Here is a 24,719-nt window from a genome sequence, read left to right as displayed (position 1 = left end):
TGCAAATATGACTAGCCTGCACACACTGATGAATTTTTTTGCATTTGCCAGTCTCAAGCCCCCATTACAGCAAGCATCCTGGTATTTGTTACCTTGTAGCTTTGTGCAGAGGAAGACAGTAGAAGGGACTGCTGAGTACAGCGCTGAATCGAAGGATTTGCAAAATTTTGACGTTTCTTGCTGAATCGTCCTCGATAATGATTGTTCTTGTTCTGACTTTGCTCCTGCAGCCTACATAGCCTCCTCTTGTGGGATCCTTGCTCTGAATGCCTGGAACTGTATTTTGCCTTCAGCCTGAGACCCTCCCCCAAGTTGGTATCCCCCCAAATTCTGGAGGCTTGACCCAGGACTCAAGGCCAGCATCATGCACATGTGACCTGCGTAGTCACCCAGATCCCATGTTCAGAGCAGGGGACCCTTCATGCCCTGCTCTCCCCATTTTGCAATTCTTAATAATTTCCGAATGAAGAAATTATTTTTTCCATGTGGTCTGTCTTGCTGGTCCTTCCCCATAGATCCTGGTTGGGCCTCCCCTGTGTGTCCTCACACACCGAGCTCAACTGCAAGCTGCAGACTGTCCCATCCTGAAACCTACTCCGCTGTGGCAAAGCAAAGCCATCTCCAGCCTGCCAGCGCCCCAAAGAAGAGACAGGTCACGCAGCCTGTCTCCCGGCAACAGCTTGGCCATTTGCACCAAGCAGGAGCTTAACCGGAGACCAATCCCCAGTTAATTACAAAATTGGCTGTTCCGCTCTATTTATGCTTTTTGAGAAAACTGCGAGTCGGCGCCTCCTGTGAGCCCGTTTGCCACCCCACGCTGGCGCACAGCTCCATTCCCTTAGCTGCTTGGCGAGTCGCTTGGAAATTACCGGCATCTGTGTGTTTTCGTGACAATTTGAAAACTGCAGCAACTAAACCAAAACAAAAGCCGTCAACTGTGTCACCACTTGACAGCTGAGCAGCGAGGGAGGGACGATCATCTCTTTGGGTGAGTTTTCTGGAGAGGTCAGAGGGGGTGGAGAAAAATATGGAAAGAAATAAAATACCTGCAGTTCCAAAGGGGTGATTGTGCCAAGATCACATTTTGCACTTTGGTCACAAGTCCTCCTTTGAGCAAGAGGATGGCAGGATGTGGGTTCATCCATAGCATTTGTTCACAGGCTCACAAATAAACCATCTTTTTGTTTTGCTTTTGTTTCCAATGCTTTGCTGATGTATAGTGTGTATGCAGAAAAGTGCAGTTCCTAAGCACGTGGAGCGATTTGGCTCCAGTTTTCATTTGGATTTTAAACATTTACTGAGCATTTACTACATGCCTAAGAGCAGAAGAGTCCCAGCTTTAGATTGATACATCAGCCCATCATCACTGCTCCATACTTACAGAAAAGGAAGCAGCCACAGGAGGATGCAGGGACACACCCCAGACAGACCCAGTCAGCATCGGTGGAGCCAGGGGCAAACCCAGGTAGTGAGCTTCAACGCCAGTGCTCTCAGTAGCTGTGCTGATGGTGTAGGGAGTCCCAAGGTGTAACTGCTGGGACCTGAGTGCCCTGTCCTTCCCACCTAATCCCCATTCCCCTCCCCTATTCCTTGTCTGACCACATGGCTCTTGACAACCCTCTTGGAATAGCCACTTCCCATCAACCACCAATGTGCTCTTCCCTGCAGGCTCTCACACCCACCAACTTCTCTCCATTCCTGCAGCCACTGTTCCTGCCCACGCCACCATTGCCTCTCATGTAGGCACAGCCTGCTTGCTGTTTTCCTACATGTCTCCTGGGCACCTTGTCTAGTGCAGAGAGGCCACCCAAGCTCACTAAGCTGGCCTCCCAGTCCCCTCTTAGAATCCTCAGAGGTGCCCCAGGACCCTTACGATGGCCTTGGTGTGACCAGCCTACGTTTCCAGCCTCGTCTCCCCTCCCTTCTTCTTCCCTCTGCCTACAGCATCCCTCTCTTGTCCGGCCAAGTGTCCTCCGGGCCTCCGCCTGGAGTCACTTCCTTGGACACACCTTCGCGACCTCCATCCTGGAACGGGTTGCTGTGTTGGCTTTTGCATTACACGTGTTCATTCCTATGGGAGATACTGACCTGTTCCTCCCTCCCACTGTCGTCTCTCCAGGGCCTGGGACACTGCCTAGCACATAGGAAGTATTGCAGCTATGGCCCACAAACTGCTTGACACTCCTCCTCTGGGAGGCGGGGTCTATGTCTCTCCTCTTTGAATCTGACAGGCTGTGACTCCTTCAGCACACAGAAGACAGCAGAGGTCAAGTTGTGAGACTTCCAAGCCCATTCACAAAGTCCACCTGACTCTCGCTCTCTGCTTGCTCTCTCTAGGAGCCTGGCTGTGTGCTGAGAAGCCCGGGACATATGCAAGGCCATGGGCAGGGGCTCTGGTCAAGAGCCCTAGCTGAAACTGGCTCTAGTTCTTTTGCAGAGGTGTCAGCCATAAGTGGAGAAGTTTCCAATGGTTCCAGTCCCCAGCATGAAGCCGTCCCCAACTATTCAATCTTCTTAGCTGAGGCCCCAGATATCATGGAGCAGAGACCAGCCATTTTGCCTGCCCTGTCCAAGTGCCTGATCCACAGAACCCCTGAGCAAGACACAATAGTGGTTTATGCCACTAAGGAACAGTCAACAGGAACTGTATGTTTAGGTGTCAAGAACTTTGGCTCTAATGTCAGACAGGCCTGAATTTGAATCCTAGGTCTGTCATTTATTAGTGAGGTCCCTGAATGTGGCCATACCTCAGCTTCCCCATCTTACAGGAAGCTGAGACACACTACCCTGGGTAGGCCGAGTAGTCTAAGAGCCCACAGTCATTCACCCAGCAGGTGGTACTGAGCCCCTAGCATGGCCAGTTTCTAGAAAGTTACACCCACAAGGTGCTTGGGACAAGATGTCCCCCATGTGTGTTAATTCCACAAATATGTGTTGCTTCCGAGCTCTTCCTGAGATTCAGGTGAGGCACGTGACTTGCCCAAGACTGCACAGCTGATGTGCACCTTTGGTTCCTGTACTGCAGAGAGCCAAAGGTGCACAAGCCCAGCCCGTGGAGGAAATACATCCCCCACAAGGCAGATGGTAGGAGCCCTTATAGCTGCTTGAGATTTCCTGGATGCAAACCTTTCTGTGCACGCACAGAGCTACTTTTCCCTCCAAAGGGCCTGGGGAGGAAGCAGCCTGGAAGTCCTCTGCTACGATCCAACCTCCCGTAAGTCTTGCTCTATGTGGGGCTGGGGCTGGGTCTCAGTGGTAGAGCACTTGCCTAATAAATGAGGCACTGGTTTGAGTCTCACAACCACATAAAAATAAATAAAATAAAGGTATTGTGTCCATCTACAACTAAAAATATATTTAAAAATCATGCTCTATGTGATTAGATGTGTCTCTTTCCCCCATCCAGACCTCTGTTTCCATAATTGTAAATGTAAAGACCAGGGTAAAGGTGGGGACTTTGAAAGATAATCTTATCAGATGATGGGGTGGGGGGCAAAGGACTTAACTGATCCTGTGCCTGGATCATTCCAACCAGTGTGCCTGCTCTTTTGAATTGTTATGTGATGCTCACGACATCATATTAATTCTGCTCGAGCTGATCTCTGGGTTGTGGGATTTACAAGCATGGCTATTTTATGTTACAGGCAACAAGAAAAAAAATATTCTGAAATCAGAATAATCACCGTAATTTAACTTCCCGAATCAGGTCAGGAGAGACAGGAAAGGCAGCTCTGGGAGTTCCCTACCGCTGTGGGAGGGTGGGTATCATCAGGTGATGGGAGACTCATGCTGGGCCCAAGGGGATGTCCCCTAGGTGTGGAGTACAGGCCTGCCTGGGTTCTGGCATCCACAGGCAGCCTTGCCAAGTCCCAATGCCCAGGACCAGTGACACGAAGACCCCTGGGAGTGGGCCCTGGACATCTGTATCTTTGAAGCTATCCAGCTGATTCCACTGAACAGCCAGGATGGGAAGCCCTGCCAGGGCCATCAGCTGCCCCTGGGGTCCAAAGACTTGCACAGATGGTGCTGAGGGTGGGAGGGGACAGATGGCTGCACATTATTCTCACACAGTGCTGCTGGGAGGGGCAGCATGCGTGCTTGAGATGGCTGGGGAGACTGCGGACCTGCCCTTGACCTCCGAGAGGACAAATGTTCCCAGCCAGAAGATCAGGATCTAACAATTGTTTGAAATAGCAAACGGCCCCACTGGATTTTAACATTCTCTAAATAGCTTGCCATCATTTGAAAATCAGGTGTCACATTTTAAAATTCTTTAGTTCTAATTTCTCATAAAATAAAATCAGAGATGACATTCCTGGGTTGTCTGTCCCTGAGCAACAGTGACTGGAGCAGAGTGCCGGCTACTCCTTAAAACTGGTGTCCAGCAGTTTGGTGGCACCAGCTTGTAATCCCAGCAACTCAGAAGGCTGAGGCAGGAGAATTCCAAGTTTATGGCCAGCATCAGCAATTTAGCAAGACCCTATTCTCAAAATAAAAAAGGCTGGAAATGTAGTTCAGTGGTTGAGTGCCGTTGGGTTCAAATCCCAGAGCAAAAACAAACAAACAAACAAACGGTGTTCAGCCAGCAACACAGCCCAGTGATACTTGCCAGGGACATGAAAAATTTCCAGAATGGCTTGAGGCTTGCCTTATTCCTTTCTTTAAACAAAGTCATAGGCACCTTGTTTGTCCCCTCTAGAGTCACTTAATCAGACTGTTATACTACATGCTGGGCAACATAGGGAACTGTGCTGGCCAATGTAGCAAGACCCTGTCTCAAGATTAAAAAAATAAAAAGAGCCAGGCGCGGTGGTGCACGCCTGTAATCCCAGCAGCTTGGGAGGCTGAGGCAGGAGGATTGTGAGTTCAAAGCCAGCCTCAGCAACGGTGAGGTGCTAAGCTACTCAGTGAGACCCTGACTTAAAATACAAAATAAGGCTAGGGATGTGGCTCAGTGGTCAAGTGTTCCCGAGTTCAATCCCTGTTATCCCCCCCACAAAAATAATAAATAAATAAAAAGAACTGGAGATGTGGCTCAGTGGTAAGGCACCCCTGGGTTCAATGTGAAAGAAAGAAAAGAAAGAAAAGAAAAGAAAAGAAAAGAAAGAAGGAAGGAAGGAAGGAAGGAAGGAAGGAAGAAAACCTTGCAGGTAGTTAAGTTCTCATCAGTGAAACTATATATGTCTGTCCTGTTTGAAGTTCATTAATGATCATTGTAAAATCATCATGGGTAAAATGACCTAAAAAATTCTAGTCCGGGGTAAGTGACACACAAACCAGGAAGGAAAGGTGACACAGTCTCAACCACATAGCTTGTGGCCACAGAGAATGACTAAGACTCCTGAATCCTAAACCCCAAATAAGACACCAGGGTTCCCAGTACTCTCTCCCTCCACACTGGGGCTCGCTCATGTCGTAAGAATCTGCAGGAGGTCCTGGGAAGGACCTGGGCTTTGCATCCTGGGACCACAGTGGGAAGCGCACTCTACCACTGGGCAGCCAGGAGTCCTGGGGTGACTCCTGGACCCGTAGAGCTCATTCCTCACCTGCATGGTGGAGGGAAATTCCTCTTCACAGGGCTGTTGTGGAGGTAGCGAGGCGACACCTGCCCTGGTACACAGCAGGGCAATCCCTCCCACACCTGGCCGCGGCTGCCTGGTCATGCAGACCCGTGGGATCTGGGGACGGCAGCTTGTGAACGAATGGACCTCTCAGCCAGCAGGTTTTTCAAGGGTCTCCTGGGCACAGGAGCCCCCTTGTGGCTTTAATATGAACCCACTCACTCCAGCCTGGCCCTGCCCTGGGACCTCCTCTGTCCACCTGGCCACTGCGCCTGCTCACACCATCTTCACTGGTTCCGGCTCCTCCCTCCAGGGCCAGGAGGTCATCTGGGATGATGGAGAAGCGCTGGCTCCTCTGGAGGTTTCGTGGGTCTAACTGGGGAGGAGATAGGTTGGGGGTCCCAGGGAGGCTCCTCAGTTGCCAGAGTCCTCTCCTCTCCCAGGTAAGTCTCTCCTGTCCACTTTGGTCATTGCTGTGGCCCAGCTCAATCTGAGACAAACAAGCCGGAAGCGAGTGTGTGGCTGGACCTCGGTTGACATCAGAGTGAAGGAGGAAGAGAGACAAGTCAATGACTGGGTGGGAAGGGCCTCTAGAAATGGACAGGGTTCTTCGTAGGGTCTGAAAATCTCATTTTCCTTCCCCTCTCACGTACACAGACAGGAAAGGCTACAGAAGTCACAAGCCCTTGAGCAAATGAACAAAATGTTCAAAAACTGAGAATTTTTGGCTAAGGGTGTAGCTCAGTAGTAGAGCACTTGCCTAGCAGGCACCAGGCCCTGGGTTCAAGGGGGAACCCAGCACCACAAGGGGGAAAAAGAAAAGAAAAAGAAATTTGAGAACAGCAGTATCTGCACATTAAGCCAAGCCCAGCACCTGTGTGCCTTCACACTCACATAACCAGCCCTGTGCACAAACCCCTGGGTGTTTGCATAGGTGTTTTCTGGGGAAATGGACCTCAGCTGTCAGGTTGTGACCCAGAAATGTTGGGTGAGAATCTGTTGCAGGTAGTGCACGTCTGTATCCCAGTGACATGAGGCAGGAGGATCCCAAGTTCAAGGCCAGCCAAACCAACTTAGCAAGGCCCTAAGCAAGTTAGCAAGACTCGGTCTCAAAATAAAAAATAAAAAGGGTTAGTGATATGGGTCAGTGGTAAAGTGACCCTGGTTTCAATTCCTAGGACAAAAAAAAAAAAAAAATGCTGCCACTGAGGTTCAGGGAGTGTCTATTTCTCAACCCACTTCTTCCCTGAGTAGACAACATGGAACTTGGACAGACTGCTGGGTAAGACAGGCTCTAGTGGCTGTGAGGCCAGGGAGGCAGAGGGGAGGGTAGAATCCTTGCGACTTGCTGCTGGGCTGGATGGGGGTGGGAGGGACAGTCTTGGCAGCTGCCCATGTCATAGCTTGCATGGCTGGGCCAGGACACTGGTGCTGCTCCTGGGCGAGGAAAAGTGGGCAGAGGCAGGCTACCGTGCTTCACTTTGTCGGGAAGGAACAGACATGGAGGGGTGTGAAGCAGCAGCAAGCAGCTCCAAGGAAGCTCAGAGACACACGTGGCGTCACAGGACCAGAGGTGGCACTTAGTCCCACTGCCACAGACGAGGCCTCTTTAGGCGTCCCGTGGGTGCCAGAGCTCCCTCTCTGGGCACGTCATTAGATTGCCCTGACACTTCAAGTTTCTATTTGTAAATGGAGGTAGGAATAATATCCTCTTTTAGCATTTCATAAAGGAGCCTGCAAAAGGCAAATGCTCAGCACAGCCCTGGCAGCCACCAGCCCATAATTATTGCATCATGATGGATGGCCCGCACTTCTTCCATATGTATTGCAAACCGTGTGTGTCCAGCAGTGCTCTGGTGCTTGGATACCTTGATTACCTGGCAGGCTGGAAGGTGCTCAGTGCCATGGGGAAGGGGAGTATAGAGCAGAGGGAGGGGGCGAGTGAGGTCACATAGGGTGGGTCAGGGTAGTCCTTTGGAAAAAGTGAAATTGGAGCATAGGACCTGGGAGGCGAGAAAGTGCCGAAGCAGTTGTGGAGGGAGGAGGGTTCCAGGCAGAGGGAATAGACAGTGCAAAGGCCCTGTGAGAGTGGTGGGAGATGAGGTCATGGGGTAAGAGTGGGGGCCACTGTGAGGAAACTCCTTGTGGCAGCAGTGGCTGGTCCTCCCATGCGACAGAGGCAGCGAGCTCTGTCACGGTGGAGAAAGCCAGTGCTGCAGCATGGCTGCGCCCTGAGGGGCCAGAGCTCCAGTATGGTGAGAGCCGGGGACAGCCTGCTCCAACATCGTGGGTGCTCAAGGCTTTGAGCAGGCCAGGGGCTCCCAATGTAGCCCCCAGCCTCTAGAACAGCCTTACCTGGTAGAGCAGGCTGACCAGCAGAGCCCCTCCTCTTCTGGGTCTTGGAGTGGCCCCTTCCAGCAAAACTCAGCTGGCCCTTGGCTCCAGGGCTCCCAGTTGAGATATAAATCTGAAGCATTTTCCTCTGAATCTGTGAAGGTCCAAAACAAGGCCTCTGGGGTGGTCACCTCCTGTCTCCCACCCCAGCCCCAAAGGATTCCCCTGCCAGGCCTGGGATCCCTACAACCTTGTCTGAGGCCAGGAGATCCAGGCAGAATTGTGACATCTGGGCCAGTCCTGAGGCCTCAAAAAGAGAACCTCCAATGACCAGGACCCAGAAAAAAGGTTGTTCTATGACTCAGAAAGCAGCCATATCCATGGACCAGAAAGGGAAGGACCTAGAGGTGCCAAATGACCTACTGTCAGGGAGCAGGCACTGAGAAGATACACACCCAGCCATCAACCCAGCCTCCATTTCTCCACAAGTTCACTCATCAAATACCTGTGTGTTATGTATGATGCCCATCACAGCGATATTTTGTGATGAAACACAAACACAAATAAAAGAACCCCTGGAACCCCATGCACAGCCATCATAGAGGTCTGGTGGCTGAGACTGGCACTCTCACCCTGAAGAGACGTGATTCATCATGAAGCTTTTCAAATGACTGCATTCTATCTGTCTCATTCAACTTGAAGGACATCTGGGTATGTTACAAGTAAGTTGCAGAAAAATGTATATGGAAGATCTGTCTTTAAATAAATCTTGCACCCCTTCCCGCTATTTTTGAAAACCTGCAAGTTATTAGGTGTATGCATGAGTTTCTAAATTTGGCTTATCTCAAGAAAGCCAGATGAGAAAGAAGAGGGGATTGGAAGACTATCTTCCTTACTATAGTCTTGTGTTCTGTCCTTGGTGGAGAAGTAAAGGAGGATGAATAGAGCAGTCAGAGTGTGACCAAGAACAGGAAATAGGAAGAAAAAACAAACAAACAAATAAAAAAAAAACCCAGCCTAATGTCCTTATCTATAAAATGGACATAATAAGAACATCTTCCATGAAGAGGGTTAACTGAGGTTAAGACATGTAAATAGCACAGGACCTCCACGGGTGTTCAATTATGTCAGCAAGTGACTGACTTAAATTCAGTAAGATGGCTTGAAGTGACTGTTCTTGACTAGAGACAGTATATGCTCAAAAGAATATTGCCTATGTGCTGAGTATTTTGCACGCAATTTCTCAGTTGATCCTCTTATCAACTTCCTGAAGACTAAGTGTCCCTTATTCAAAGGAAACAGAAATGTTTCAGATTTGGGAATTTTTTCCCCTCTGGTTTTGGAATATTTTTATAGTTAACAGTTGAGCATCCCTAATCTGAAAACCCAAAGTCCCAAATGCTCTGTCTCATTTTTGATTTCAGATTTTTAACTTGGGGATGGTTGACCTGTAGTATTTTTCATATTTTACAGATAAGAAAAACTCATGGAGGTGAAATGACTTGGGGCTCATAGCCAGACGGCATAGTACTGGATTCAGATTCAGCCTCCCAGCTACACGGTCACGTGGAGTTCCACTGGGTGCACTTGCGGTGAAGTCAGGGAATTCAGAGGAAGCTTCCAACATCTTTCTCCAAAGACCATCATGGGGTGGGTAGGACCCTCCAGGCACAGTCTGTCTCAGCCCAAATCCATCTCTGATGTTTCCCTTCTTTTCAGATTGCAAACTCCTTTCAAATTGCAAGGAAGAAAGTGCACAGAAAAGCACCTTCCACTAGCTGGGCCTCTCTTCCCATGTCATGGTCAGAGGTTGGCAGTGTCCCCTCTGGCCAGTTCCCCAGGAGCAGAGTTGCCCATCTGATTTTTTTTTTTTTATCTAAACACCTGTCTCTCCAGGCAGTTCCCCTCCCAGCTTCCTGAAGGCATTTTCCTCTCACCTTTGGGACCTGAAACCACCCCGCTGAACCAGACAGGAGTGCAGGGTGTGGGGAGAGGGAGGAGGGAGGAGGGATCGGAGTGGTTCTTGTCACCTGCTTATCATATGGGGTTCCGGGACAAATTGATTCCAATAAAGCAAGACAGAGAAGAATAAAAAACTGCAGGCCTGGGTGTCCTGAGCCTGCAGATCCAATATTCTGGGTTTGGGCCAGTCCCCAGAAGAAGCAAAACCTATACCAAGAGTTCCAAGAAGACCAGCACCCTGAGAGGACTGCCTGCCTGCCTCACTTTGATGAGGGTTTCTCTTCACTGCAAAATTTACAAGGGACTTATTTCAAAATGCTATGTGGTGAAAGGTCAGGTGTCCCCCCCAGAGAAGCTACTTCCTCCCACAGTGAAAACAACAATGACTAAACCAGCTTGACTGGAATATTTTCTCAGCCTATAAGCACCTATGATGTGCCATGTGTATATCTGCACTAAGTGCCCTGACATGTAAGCTCTTGACATGCAGGACAACCCCAAAGGGCAGGTCCTGTCATCATCTCCATTTTGTAGATGAGATATAATGAGGCTCGGACAGGACTTGCCCAGAGCTATGCAGCTAGTAGATGGCAGAACAGAAAATTGAAGTTTGCACTCTCAGGTGCATCATGACCTGGGGCAGGTTGCTTCTCTCCAAGCCTCAGTTTCCTCAGCTGTAAAATAAGGATTATTTCACAGGATTATTCTGAGGATTAGATGAGATGATGCATGTCAAGTGTTTAGCAAAGCCTTAGTACCTAGTGTTCAAAAGGCTAGTTACTATTAAGAGCTCTTTAAGGGACAAGACTGAAATTGGAACTCAAGTCTCCAGACTTCAGACACAGCTTCTATAGCCAGTGCACATGACCAAGCCTTGTGACTCCCACCAGTCACCAGGCCCAATGCCCAAGTTGTGCCCCTCAGGGGGGCTGTGGTCCATCCTGGGAACACTTTCTGAAAGCTAGAGGATTTCATAGGCTCTTACCTGGAACTCCTAATAATTACACAATGACCATCCCTATGTGAAACGTGGGGTAGGTGTGGGTGGGTGAATTGCTCAGGTTGTCTTAATAGCATGTGACCAGAGCTGGCACCACCCTCTGCTTAGCTGGCTAACAGTTTTAGAGTTGAAGGGCAGGAGGGAGAGGGTCAAGAGATTCCGAGGAAAAGACCCTTGGGTGGAGGGGGAACTCAATAGGATGCCTGAGGAGCAGAAGCATAGCTCCTGCCACATGGCCTGGTACTATCCCAGTTGACCTGCCCCAGCTCCCCTCACGGCTGACTTTGCCCTGCCTCTTGCTCCTCTTAGTGGCCTGACAACATCAGGATGAATGTGTCAGCTTCCATGATCCTGTATCCCAGAAAACCCAGATCTTCTCTGAGGTGTGGTCTCTGCAGAAAACAGTATTAATGGTCTCTAGTACCTGAAAAATGTCAATGCTTCTACAGCCAGTGCACATGACCATTGAGCCCATTGAGCCACCTCTTTCTAACTTATACCAAAGAACCAATATGCATTCGGCAGCCCAGAGGTGATTCAGACCTGTATATAACATCCTGCTTCACAAACAGGGATTCACTCTTGGACTCTAGGTTAAGAAGTCCTAAACTATCAAATCAATCCCTTTCTCTTACTATTGACTGCTTGTATCTGAACCACACTTAGACACTTAAGGTGTCTAAGCAAAACACCTTTTTCTGCAGTTGTTTCAGAACATCTATTTGACACCCTGCCCAGCTCCAGGGGCCAGCCTGGTGGGTAAGAAGCTCACCTTGGTTAAGTAAGAAGCGCAACCAGATGATCAACAAGAACAGCAGCAAACCCACGGGCAGGCAGAGCCAGAACACCAGGAAAGAGAATGTGAGGTTATTCACCAGGGGCACCAGAGGGTACTTCATGGTGCATGAGAGTCTATGCTGGCCAGCCTGGGGGGCTGGCAGGGCTGCCCCTGGGACCTGGCAGGTTGGGGCCATGCTGTGCTCAATCCAATTGTGACTGAGCGGTGATGTAACAAGGAAGTCACAGTGTCCTTTAGGCTGAGCCTTCGGGGAAGAAGCCCTGAGGGAGGGCTGGTTTGGCAGCCTGGTGGGAACTGGGACAGTGAGACAGTCTGGCTGAGAAGAGAAGCCTGCCTTCCAGGCCTGCAGGCTGGGTTGAATCTCAGTTTGGCAGCTACCGGGTCCATGTGACAACTCTCTGATCCTTTTTTTATTAGATGGGAGTGAATAATTCTAAGTTAGAAAACTAGATGATGTGACAAAAACCAGCCACAGGTGGGTGTTCACATATCTGGAGGTACAGATCCCATCAGGATCCAGCCAGGTCCCCAGGTCCCATCTTCCAACTGCACATGCACACACCCACACTGAGGGCATGGGGGATGGTGGCAGATTGAGGGAGCTTAATGCCTTGTGCGGCAAACAGCTGTAGGCGCTCCAGCCAATCACTACTAAATGGGAAATGCAGGCCCAGCATTTCCCTTTTCCATGAAAACAACAAGACTATATTTTATGTGAAATCTCCCAAATTTAAAATGTTGGATCAACCTCGTTAAAACCTTGACTAAAGAAAATCTGTCAAGCTGGATTAGGTCACTGGGATGCCATTTAAAAACTTTAGCCCCTGAATAAAGGGGATTTATGTGGAAGCTTTTGCACTTGTCCCTGTTAGAGTTTTCAGGGAGACTTCTAAGGCTTGTTCCCTTATCTCTCAAGTGGGCAGAACACTCTTAGGTGCCCTTCTTATCTTCTCCCGCTTCTTTGTTGTTTATCTATTTGTGAAGTATTTAATAAATCTGACTGTGGCAGAAGTAGGCGCTGGGCTTCCCAGGACTCATCAGCCCCCAGGATAGGGGGAGGGACTGTGGATAGATTGGCAGCCTGGGCAGAAGGTCTGAGACATGGGACAGTCCATTCAGAATTGGCTGGTGTGTAGTCCTCTTCAAGAGGGTCCACGGAGCACCCACTCAGTCACTGCCAGCATGGAAGGTACTTATTAAACACACCAATTCCTAGGTGCAAATCTCCCACTGAGTCTGAACTTGGTATCAACACACCAAGCCCAGAGTGATCCTGAGTCAGACTTGGAGACCACAGCATTCCATGGCTCAAGAGCAGAGGTTTGAAAGCCAGGCAGAGTCATTTGAGGCTGGGAAGTGGGACACAGACATATGGAGTGACATGGGGGAGATGTGGAAGAAGATGCCAGTCCAGAAAGAAAGGAAACCAGTCCAGCCATAGGGAAAAAAATAGAGCAGGGGAGGGGAGAGATGGTGCTTGGAGGGCCAATGGTTTAGAGGGAGCTCAGCCTTACTGTGGGATGACAATTCCCCAAAAGAGGTCTGAGAAAATGGTATTTGAACATGCATCCAAGAGCAGAGCCCAGATAGGCTGTGCCTGGATGCAAGGTCAGAAGCAGGGTGGTCGGGGCTGGGGTGATTCTAGGCCCACACCTCTAAAGAGGGTGGGTCAGAGAGCTGAGCAGCCAAGTTCGAAGGGACTTAACACAGGTCTGGCTATGAAATCTTCCCAGACACCAAAATAGGGGCCACTGTATAGTCAGCTTTCCTGGCTACCAATTCAGACAGAAGTCCTGTGGTAGGAGGGCAGAGCAGGGCAGCTTGGGGAATCTGTGCTATTGGGGCAGCTATGGCCAGAGGAATGTACCATAAGCCTCTAATGGTGAGATCTAGACAATGAGGCGCTAATCTGACCTCACGGAACCCTGCAGCCAACCCTGTGTGAAGGGGAAATGGGGGCAGGGGAAGACCTTCTGTGTCTTCCCTGTTTCCAGATTGCCCAGCCCTTACAGAGCTCAGATTTTTCTGCAAGTAGAATATCCCAGGACTGAGAGTCATCCACCTTCAGCAAATCCTGGCCTCTCAGCAATAGAAGACACTTCCATCATAGACAGCCAAGTGCTTTTCTTTTAAAACTAATCTGAGTCATTCACAAAACTCTACTTAAACCAAGGTTGAAAGTCCACACATCTAAATTATGAAGGGCCATCAAAGACAAGCAGACCCCCTGGAAAGAGTAAAATTACGCAAGACCCCAGCCTGTAACCAAAAGCACACACAGTTATTAGATAAGAATCTCCTTAAAATTTAATTAACTAAATGTATTACATTCAGTATTCCATGGATTTCTTCTGGACAAAGATCGGCATAAATAAAACAGACCTCTAGACCTTCTTCCCTAGCTGACGAAGATCAAACACAGGAGGCGAGGGGACACAGGTACACCTTTATATTTACATCTCGCCTTTACTTTACAGTTCAGTGCCGGAAGTATTTACAGAAAATACAATAAGAAAAAGATCATGTCTTGGCAACATACCGAAATTCATACAAATCGTATATATGGTTTCAAGCAAATAATGATACTGCTTAGTTTTTAGCCACGACTGCCAAGCCCTTCAGAAAAAGATGTCTTGGTCACTGCAGGAGACAAGGACTTGGGAAACTTGGTTTGCTTCAACAAATATTTATTGGGCGCCTACTATATGCAAGGCACTGTGGAATCCCTCACCATTAAAAAAATGAAAAGTGTCTGAAGAATAAGGGTCAATATTCTGAGAAGAACACCACACAGTGCATGGCTTTGTTAGCTGCTGAGAGACCATGGTCTGACTCCACACCATCCAAAGGATCCCTCCAATCTCTCCACCTCAGGAAGAGGATGTCGGGAGCCCTGAAGCAGACCAGCTGGCTCCAATATCAGTTTGTGTAAACATACACATCAATCTTTTTAGGAAGCTATAATCTGAATGGGTCTTACAATGCTGAATGAGAATTATCACCAGCAGGAGTGTCCAGTATTTATGTCAACATCTACCAAAAAACAGGTCTTTGCAAAAGACCGACTCTCGCTTTGGGTGAAGCTCTACTTTTCAACAGAAATAAATACTCTCAAAGACTGTCTCTAGAAATCAGTCTGCAGAGCCTGACAAATGCTTCCCCAGCACATGTAGGAAGGAACTGTTCATGAACACCTTGCGCACACAACCGGTGGGCAACTGACATTACTGGCCAAAGGCATAGGTATTTTGTATACATAAATGAGAGCAGAGAAGGACTGTCTTGAAAAAGAGGACCTGGAAGCCAAGGAAAGCACAAGTGTGTGTGTGTGGCTAGGGAGGGGAACAGCTCCTGCCTTGTATTATTCCAAAGGACAGGAGAGGGTCTTAGAAGGAAGCCCTAAATGAAAGGGAGAGGTGGCTAGACATGGAAAGGGTTAGAAAGGTAAGAGCCCTCCTTTGTCCTTAATGCTCCCAAAGAGAAGCAAAGCCCCCACCTTCCTGAAACTTCAGAAGGGAGCATGAGGAATGACTCACCTGTCTCTTGGGCAGTGCTTTCTTCTTCCCAGAATGCCACATGCATCCACCCCCAGCACATACAGCCAAATTGGACTACTAAAGATTATTACCAGGTATTAAATATGTTCCTCTGGCAATATTCTACTCAAAGTGATTTTTTTTGGGGGGGTACCAGGGATTGAACTCAGGGGCACTCGACTACTGAGCCACACACATCCCCAGCCCTATTTTGTACTTTAGAGACAGGATCTCACTGAGTTGCTTAGTACCTCACCTTTGCCAAGGCTGGCTTTGAACTCGTGATTCTCCTGTCTCAACCTCCCAAATTGCTGAGATTACGGTATGCATCACCACGCCCAGCTCAAAGTGGTTTTTAATACAGGCAATTGGGTGACCTTAGTGACCATGAATCCCAAGTCATACTAGTGAAAGGTCCAAGGGTTCATACCACACTCCCTTTTTAGACAGATGAAATTTTGAGCAGAAGGAACCAGCACTTGGTGAGGTACGTGGATCAGACAGTATGTTGGCTCTGTATACCCCGGTGGGGGGAAGGTCGAAACTCCTTCCCTGGGGACCACCAAGTCTCCCAGACTGCAAAAGTATTCACTTGCCAAAGTCATTAGAATTCTAAAAAGTTGCCAGAAACTAGAGCTATCTAAAGAATCGGCAAGTCCATCCTCAACACACACATACTGTATATTGTTCTGACATTTAAACTATTGACAAAAGTAAAAGATTTATCTGAAGAATCACACTGAGGAAGTACATCAACATCAGTTATTTTTAACCTCTGGAATGTTCTAAGTTACACACTCATTTATGGCCTTCTTTGTTTACTTCAACCAGAACAAGGGATCATTTTCCCATGAAATATCAATCTGATATTTCCTTTAAAGTTATTAAGCCTTACCTTATTCTTGCTGAGCTACTAAATCATTTTTAGAGTATAAATCACTAAATCTTTATCACACATTCCTCCCTTCCTCCCATACCATCTGGAAACATCAACTTATTGCCCAGCTCAAAAAGAAAACCAATTATTAAATAATATTATACCCTGAATAGAAACTAGAGTAATAGAAGGAGGAGGGGAAGGTTAACTTTACCTGAGCTTACAAAAAGGAAGAAAAGGGTGTGGCCAACTTATGACCAAGAGCTGCTATGCCCACATTTCTTGCTCAGAGGTGGCAAAACGCATACTTCTGGGATAGTTGTCTGGCAAGGAATTAGGTCCTACACTACCCCTGACCCTCTAAGAAAATGACTGAAACACCAAGCCAGACAGGCCAGTGTAGCCCTGACCTACAGAACCTAATAACATTAGAGTGCAAGTGGAAAAATATCCTTGAACAACTCTGATCACTATTCTTTGTACTTCAAATGTCACTTATTTTTCTTCATACAAAATAATCTTGCTAAAGAAGAAAGCACACACAAAAAAAGGAGAAATGAATGGTATATACTATAGCACTATAACAGGAATCCTTGTAAGGATGGTCTGCATCTGGGTTTGGCCACCTCCAAAGTTTTATCCCTGGCAGAAAAGTAGCAGCGAGGTAACAGAAATATTTCCAAAACTCTGGCAGGGATTTGCTGGGCCTTTAGCTGCAAAGTCCTGACAGCAAGACAGCCATTTTTAACAGCATCTGCCCAAGGAGGTAGCCACTAACATTTGCCAATCACGATGTAATCCACGAGCTTTCCAGAAAAGATCTGAAGTAGTAGCATTGAGAGGCTACTTCCTGAACCCCAAATGAGAATCCTTCATCAACTATTACAGTTTGCTGCTTGGTCCTGAAATAAGAGATAATGGATGAAACTAAATAATTTTCAACCCTGTTGTGAATTTATATTTCTTGATATATAATCAAGAATCACAAATATTTAAGCTGTTATTTTGTCGCCAAGATGGAGACAAATAATGGAGAGTAGAGGCATCACTGCTGTCTGACAGCTTTGAAACCCCACAAACTTCTTTAGTATCTCCATTAGAGGACAAGGCTGAGCCTCCATTGTAATCTGTCCACTCAGGAACTGAGGCCTTCAGAGAGATCTGAGTAGTGATGAGCATGGCAGCTTGTTTAAATATGGAGAGAAAATATGGAATATGTTAATGTCAGACTTCTGAGCCAAAGACATTTATGTTCTTTTCTTTTTGTCAGTTTGACAGTTGGATGACAAATGGACCTACAAGTGAGCAGAAGGCTGAGACTCCTTTCCTTCTCCTCCATTCTGTCAGCACAAGCCTGTAAGTGTCCTGGAAGATTGTGAGACAGATTTGATTTTGAATACAACCTCCTAAAAAGTGAGGTATAAAACTATCTTCAATTTCTAATTTGCAAATTTGTTGATACTACCAATACATGTGTTTAACTGAGATGCATTAAAAACCTTTCTCCTCAAAAGGCTTATATTTAACTAAAATTGTCACTTTTAAAAGAAAGTTTATGGCTAAAATGTTTATCGTCATTACCAGCAGGAATATGATTGTGTCTGGGAGCCCATTTCACTAGAAAGCCAAAAGTCTTCTATCCAATGGGTTTACAATGTGTTTCTTCTATTCCGGTGATTAAACTGCAAACTCTTGGGGAGTGATTTGTTTATTTTTACAGTGATCACCTATCAAACTGTCTTGCTTTGATATTACAGTCCCCACACTGGAGTTCAACTGTCCTAGACAGACAGTGGTCTAAGAACTGCAGCTCTTGAGTCCAACCTCCTGGAAAAGTGAAGTATAAAACTCTGGCTCCAACTGCTTGTTACGGTACTTGTTGACGATGTCGGTGATTTTCTGTTTCCGACGGACATGTGGTGGGCTGTAGGAGTCACTTTCCAGTCTCTTTCTTCTACAAATGTTTATTACAGTCTGCCTCACCAGAAAGCCTTGAAAACAGAGGGTAAAATAATTGTCAACAGCCAGTCGTCAGGTGACCTCTCAGAGGACCTGTCCCTCCTCCTCACTACCTCATTCCATTCGCATAACTTCCCATCCCAGAGAGACAGGCACAGCACTAAGAACAAATCAGCACAAGAATGACAATGAGGAGGGAACGCAGAATCAAAATCTGGTTTGACAATCCATTTCCTGCCCTGGCTTGCAAACAGATATCTTCCTTGATTAATATTCAAAGTTTGTGAAGTCCCATTTGCAATTACTAAAGACAGTTTAAAACAGAACAAAACGTGCTTCCTTTTTAACAAGAACAGTAGCATTTTCTACATATAGACTCTAGAAAGTAATAGTATCTTTTCTTTATTTTTACTACTTTTTGGTTTATAAAAGTGTAAAAGAGCTGGGTGTGATGGTGCATACTTGTAATCCCAGCGGCTCTGGAGGCTGAGACAGGAGAATTGAGAGTTCAAAGCCAGCCTTAGCAATGGTAAGGCCCTAAGCAACTCAGCGAGACCTTGTCTCTAAATAAAATACAAAATAGGGCTGCAGATGTGGCTCAGTGGTTGAGTGCCTCTGACTTCACTCCCCAGTACCAAAAAAAGTTTTAAAAGAACGAAGGAAAGAAACCTCAGTCCTTCAGCGCACATGAAGACCTTACCGAGTGCTCGCCGGCTGACTATCATCCCATCCACAAGAGGGATGACCATGTTAAATTTTCCAGTGGCTCCTTGGATTTTTATCCGGAACAATCCAGTGTTTAAAGGGTGTATGAAGATAACTGGAACTTCTTTTTCAAGATTTGTAGATCTAAAGAAAAGAAAAGTCTTTTCAGCTCAGACACATAAGAACTAAAGTCCCCCATATGTAGCATCAGAACAGCCCGCATCTCCTATGTTGTTGCTGACAATCCTCTTTCTGGGAGGCCATGTTGCTGTATCCATAACACTTAGCTCTAAGTGCTCATTTCTGGAGTCAGGCTTTTTATGTCAACAAAGGTTGAGAAGAATGCTTAGAAAACCACTGGGGAGACAAGATAGAAAAGCCAAGAATCTATTGTAGGAAGCTGCGAATCCAGCAGCAAGCTATGGGACTTCTACTTAGCTCTCCCTTTTGTACGGAACATAATGTACTTGCCAGAGTGCAGGGAATTCCAGCACAGTGGAGGATATACCTCAGAGCAAATGAGAAACAGCTGAAGCTCAGTGTGGAAATTCTGGAAGTCAAGAGAAGAGGTTGGGAGGGTCATCAGTTTGAACTGGCGGCAAGTGGCCTCTTCAGCTGAGGTGATAAATGGCCACATCTTGGCAGGGCCAAAGCTGTTAGAGCCACTAACTGACTGGCAGATGCTAAGGTCAGCAACTGCACCTCTGAACGAGTGAGTCACATATCACACATCATGGATTGGCCAACCCATCTGGAGGTACTCATGTTATTATGTGATGCTCTAAGCTGGGGGCTTTTTTCTTTATAACACATTTTCTTTCTATAGAGGTAAAGTGAGTTTAGCAAAAGAAATACTGAGTTAATTTTTCAAGACATTTAAAAAATAATAAATCCTAGAGTAATTCTGTCCCCAAGCTGAATTCTAAACTTTGCTAATCTACCAATAAAATACAAATTTTACAGTCATATCTTATTACAACTTTTTTTTTTTTTGAGAGAGAGAGAGAGAGAGAATTTTTTTAATATTTATTTTTTTTTTTTAGTTTTCGGCAGACACAACATCTTTGTATGTGGTGCTGAGGATCGAACCCAGGCCACACGCATGCCAGGCAAGCGCGCTACTGCCCGAGCCACATCCCCAGCCCCTTATTACAACTTTTGACCTAAAAAGATTAAAACCACAAAACAGTGTAAGTCAGTTAAAGGTCTATTTCCAACTAGCTATAGAAATGCCTTCCTTATGACAACTATCCCATAGTCTCTTCAGCAAGTCACCATCATGAAGCATAAAAAGGAAGTTGTTTTAGAGTAAAAGAGATGGAAGGAGTTAACACCAGATGCATAGTCGTGGAATGAATTCTGAATTGAATAAACCAGTTGTAAAGAAATTTTTAGGGAATGTGGAGAAATGTGAGTATTATTAACTTTATTATTGGGATAATGTTATCATTAGCTATCTGAAAAATGTTCTTAAGGAATACATACTGATATATTTAGAATGTTATGAAATCTGTAATTTGTTTAAGATTACTTCAACATGAAAAATATGAAACTTAAGAATGACTTCCTTTTTTAGAAGAAAAAATTAAATGATAGTGTTAAAATAAACTACTTGGGAAGGTGAGAGAGGATTGCCAAGTTAGAGACCAGAACAAGCAACTGTCTCATTGGGACCCTGTCTCAAAAAAAAAAAAAAAAAAGGGGTTGGGGATGTAGTTCAAGCATAGAGTACCCCTGGGTTTAATTCCCAGTACCACAAACAAATGAACAAACACCATCTCTACAAGTTTTCTTCAATAATAATCTAACAATGTTAGAATAAGTTCATCTTACATGCAATTAGTATCAGATGATGTAAACAGAAGGAACTGAAGTTAAAATACTAAGTTTGGGGACAGCTCTGTGATGTAGAGATGAGATTAGCAACTGAGGGAAAAGGCCTGGGTTTGGATCCCTTCTTCTGCATTTACTGAGTGCATAGGGCTGAGGAATAAACCTCTATGGGCATATTTTATCCTACTGGTAAAACAGGAATGATAATTATAACTTGGAGTTGTAAACCAAAAACCAACAAGCAAAATGTCTTGAAAATTATAAAGATCAAACAATACGTTATTATCTTAGAATCATATTCTGTTCTTATTCTTTTTGTAAATGGGCAGGTAAAACAGAAATTTTAACATAATAACAAAAATTTTTTTTTTTAATATTTATTTTTTAGTTTTCAGCGGACACAACATCTTTGTTTGCATGTGGTGCTGAGGATCGAACCCGGGCCGCACGCATCCCAGGCGAGTGCGCTACCGCTTGAGCCGCATCCCCAGCCCCCATAATAACAAAATTAATATTACATTTTACTTCAAAATACTTTCCTGTTAAATAGCTCATTAGATTAGGATATTTTAACTGCTATTATCCAGAATGATTATTTTTCCAATTTAACTCCATCATTTCTGTCTTAATTATTAACACAGTCTTCATTAATGCTTTAAGAATTTAACCTTTATTTTATTTAATTGTTTTTATGCGGTGCTGAGGATCAAACCCAAGTCCTCAACCATGCTGGGCAAGTGGTCTATAACCCCAGCCCCTTCATTAATACTTAATTGCTGCCTCTTCTCCATTTTTCCTTTTACCACAGGCAAAAGTAAAACAGGAATTAATTATATTATTTAAAAATTCAGTGCTCAACATCACTGATTATCAGGGAAACTCAAATTAAAACCACAATCAAATATCACTTCACACCAGTTAGAATGACCATTTAAAAGAACAAATAAACAAGGCTAAGTGTGGTGATGATATAGGGAATAAGGAATCCGTGTACACTATTAATGGGAATGTAAATTAATGCAGCCACTATGGAAATCATTAAGGCAATTCCTCAAAAAATTAAAAAAAACCCAGAACTACCATGTGAAACAGTAATCCTGCTTCTGGATATATAAGAGGACCTCAAAGTGGTTTATTTGCACTTGCATGTTCACTGCAGCATTATTCACAACAGCCAAGACATGGAAGCACCTTGGATGTCCCAAGAGATGAATGGATTAAGAATATACCACATATATATACAACAGAATATTTTTCAGCTTTAAAAAGAAGGAAATTCTGCCAGTTATAGTAACATGGATGAATCTGGAGAACATTATGCCAAGTGAAATAAACCAGCCAATCAAAAGACAAATTTTACATGACACCACTTACATGATAAATCTAAAATAATCAAATCAATGAAAGCAGAGAGTAGAATGGGGATGGAGAGAGAGAGAACAGGGATATTAATGAAATGGTAAAACGTTTCCATTATGCAGGATAAATAAGTCCTAGAAATCAACTGTATAATACAGTGGCTAAAGTTAACTATACTGAATTGTTTACTTAAATTTTTGCTTAATGGGTAGGTCTTATGTTAAGTGTTCTTATCACAAAACAATAACAACAATTATAATAAATAAAAAGGCAGGAGAAAACTTTTGAAGATGATGGATGCTTACAGCATAGACTGTGATGATGGTTTCATTCATACTTATCTCCAAGCTCATTAAATAAAACAAATTTAAAATGTGTACAACTTTTTATGTATCATTCATACCTCAATAAAGTGTTTTTTAAAAATTCTCACAAATTTGATAACCTTGTGCATGTATGTACAAACTTTTGATTCTTTATTTTTATTTTTTGCCTTTAATCTTTTTGTTTTATAATTCCTTCTTTATTAAGCTACAACTGACATAAAAACAGACATGCTGATAAGCTTCAAGCAAATGAAAAAAAAAATGTACCTCAGAGAAGTGCTACTATTTGCAGTAGTTTCCACACCAGTACTGATCTCTGTCATCAAATCTGAAAGGGGAAAATTTTCTGCAAAGAAATAATAACATTAAAATTAATATCCCTCTCATTTTCCCCAAACAATAAGAAATCCAATTTTCTAATCTCTTTACATAGGCAGACAACAAATATACAGACCATGCTCTCCTATGTAATCCTAATGATTCCCCTGGATGGGAAAAAAAAAAAAACCCTCCCTCAAGAAATACTTTAGTTAAGTTCATCTAAAGTGAAGGATTTTCAGAACATAATCCATGGTCTGTGAGGGTTTGGCTGGAAAGCAACTATTGTAGTTTCCCACAAACTCTGGGATTCTAAGGTAAGTATGCATTTCTAACGCTCTCATGTTGCTTACATAAAAACCACAAAAAAACATCCATAGTAGGACACTTAAAGACAAATTAACCTTTATATTAAAACTAGACAGAGCACATGGAAATATTGTGTATGAAATCCTTCCCCTTCCCTTCTCCAGAGGTCCTGGGAAGATTGGGACATTAACTCTGATACCAATAGAAATAGTTAAAAGTTTTCTATCAACTAGTCTCATAGAATCTTTACAACTGTGAAATAAGTGGCATGATTATCTCCATTTTACAGATGAACAATCTCAAAGTTAATGCAGTGGAGTTAAAGCAGTGGAGATGAGACAAAAACCCAGGCTTGCTGGATTCTAATCCCTGCTCTTGGCCACTACAACATGCCTCTGCTCCCACTTCCTTCAGACATTTGGCAGGTCACTGTCATTCTGTTATTTTATTTATGGACAACATCCTTATACAATACCTATATCATCATAGCGTTCTACCCAGACCACAGAAACTCTTGTCTCAGGTCCAAGAGGAGGCACAGGGCGACCCTGAGGCAGCTTCTTCATTCTGGAACTGGGACTGAGCTATATGAAGAAGAGGAGAGAAAAAGTGCAGACTTCATAAAACTACCCAGTCGTACATTTATGTAAGATATTCAGCTTACAATGTAAGTATCAAGTCATGAAATCACTTCAGGAAAAAAAATGCAAAATACATTTGCCAGAAAACACTTCTTTGGCTTCTTCTTCTTCTTTTTTTTTTTAATCAGTCTTAACCTAGAAAGAGGAAATGAAGTCCTGAAATTGTCAAAGGAAAAGAGACAAGGAATACTGAACAATTTTAGTTTGCATACCTACCTTATTGCTAATTTTGCTATGTTTTAAAGGGGGCTTAAAGGGATCTGAGTCTATATTATAACCAGAAAAAGGATGCTTTCTCCATCAGAGCAGTATCACTACTTTGCCTGGAAACACTAAAATGTCTCATATCAGCAAGTTATTCCTAGTTTTCAGACCAGATGTTTCCTAGCAATTTAGGCCTAATCCTTTTCCTTATCGGCAAAAAGAATTCTTGGGATTTTCCTATCAAGAACAATGTGCTCTGGCTTTCCTGCCACCCAGCTGGCTTCACATTTCTCTCCAAGGCTAATAGGACTATGGGGCTCTCCCTTGGCAAACTGGCATTCTGAGCTAACCCACTGTTAGGGCATACAGCAAGCTGGTTGTGCTAAAGCCCCTATACCAAGTCCATATATAGAAAAGGGAAATTCCATACGTAAGTTAAATTTTAAAATTTAAACTGTTTCATTAGCACAGAAATATGTCTTCACCAAATGGCCAGAGTTCATGGCAAGCCCCCCAGATTTGTGCTTCTACTCTGCATTCACAGAAAATGACTGTTCCAAGATTTCTCCCAAACCAATCCAGCACATTCAGGGACTATTTTCTTAGCAGCATGGCATTTAATTTTCTTTAACTTTAATTTTCTCCATTTCTGATCTCTAACCCTAGATATAAAGGGCTCCTGAGAGGTCAGGTCTGTGTGGGTCATCTCCCATTTGGCTAACTCAAAATAACCTTAATTATACCCACAAAATCCCTTTGCCAAGTAATGCAGCTCGATTATGGGATATCCCATCATATTCACAGGTTCCACTACACATAAGGGCGGGACATTCTACAAGGGCAATGGTCACTTGAGGTCATCTTAAAATCTTCCCCAACACACTACACTCATTCAATAGTTCTAACAGATGCAAAAAATACATTCTTTGGCTGGAGTTGTGGTTTCAGAGGTAGAGTGCTCACCTAGCATGAGTGAGGTACTGGGTTCAATCCTTA

General features: G+C 44.8%; 1 protein-coding gene across 5 annotated transcripts in view; it reads right to left on the bottom strand.

Moving 5' to 3' along the window:
• Positions 1 to 14,090: 14,090 nt before the first annotated feature.
• The window catches only part of Ralgapb (Ral GTPase activating protein non-catalytic subunit beta), a 104,648-nt gene continuing 94,019 nt past the window's right edge, over positions 14,091 to 24,719 (bottom strand). For all 5 annotated transcript variants that reach the window (XM_058575426.1, XM_058575427.1, XM_046433127.2 and 2 more), the window contains 4 exons: positions 23,354 to 23,462; positions 22,519 to 22,597; positions 18,729 to 18,877; positions 14,091 to 18,060 (listed from right to left, as the gene is read on the bottom strand). In XM_058575426.1, the coding sequence (XP_058431409.1) occupies positions 17,867 to 18,060; positions 18,729 to 18,877; positions 22,519 to 22,597; positions 23,354 to 23,462 (531 nt within the window). In that variant the 3' untranslated portion in view covers positions 14,091 to 17,866. The remainder of the gene's footprint in view (positions 18,061 to 18,728; positions 18,878 to 22,518; positions 22,598 to 23,353; positions 23,463 to 24,719) is intronic.

The sequence above is a fragment of the Marmota monax genome, unplaced genomic scaffold (assembly GCF_021218885.2).
Source record: "Marmota monax isolate L192 unplaced genomic scaffold, Marmota_monax_Labrador192_F-V1.1 WCK01_AAM20220418_F8-fsc00014, whole genome shotgun sequence".
In the NCBI taxonomy this organism is placed as follows: domain Eukaryota; kingdom Metazoa; phylum Chordata; class Mammalia; order Rodentia; family Sciuridae; genus Marmota; species Marmota monax.
Note: the sequence above shows the minus strand (reverse complement) of the source record. Positions and strands in the feature narration are given on the sequence as shown.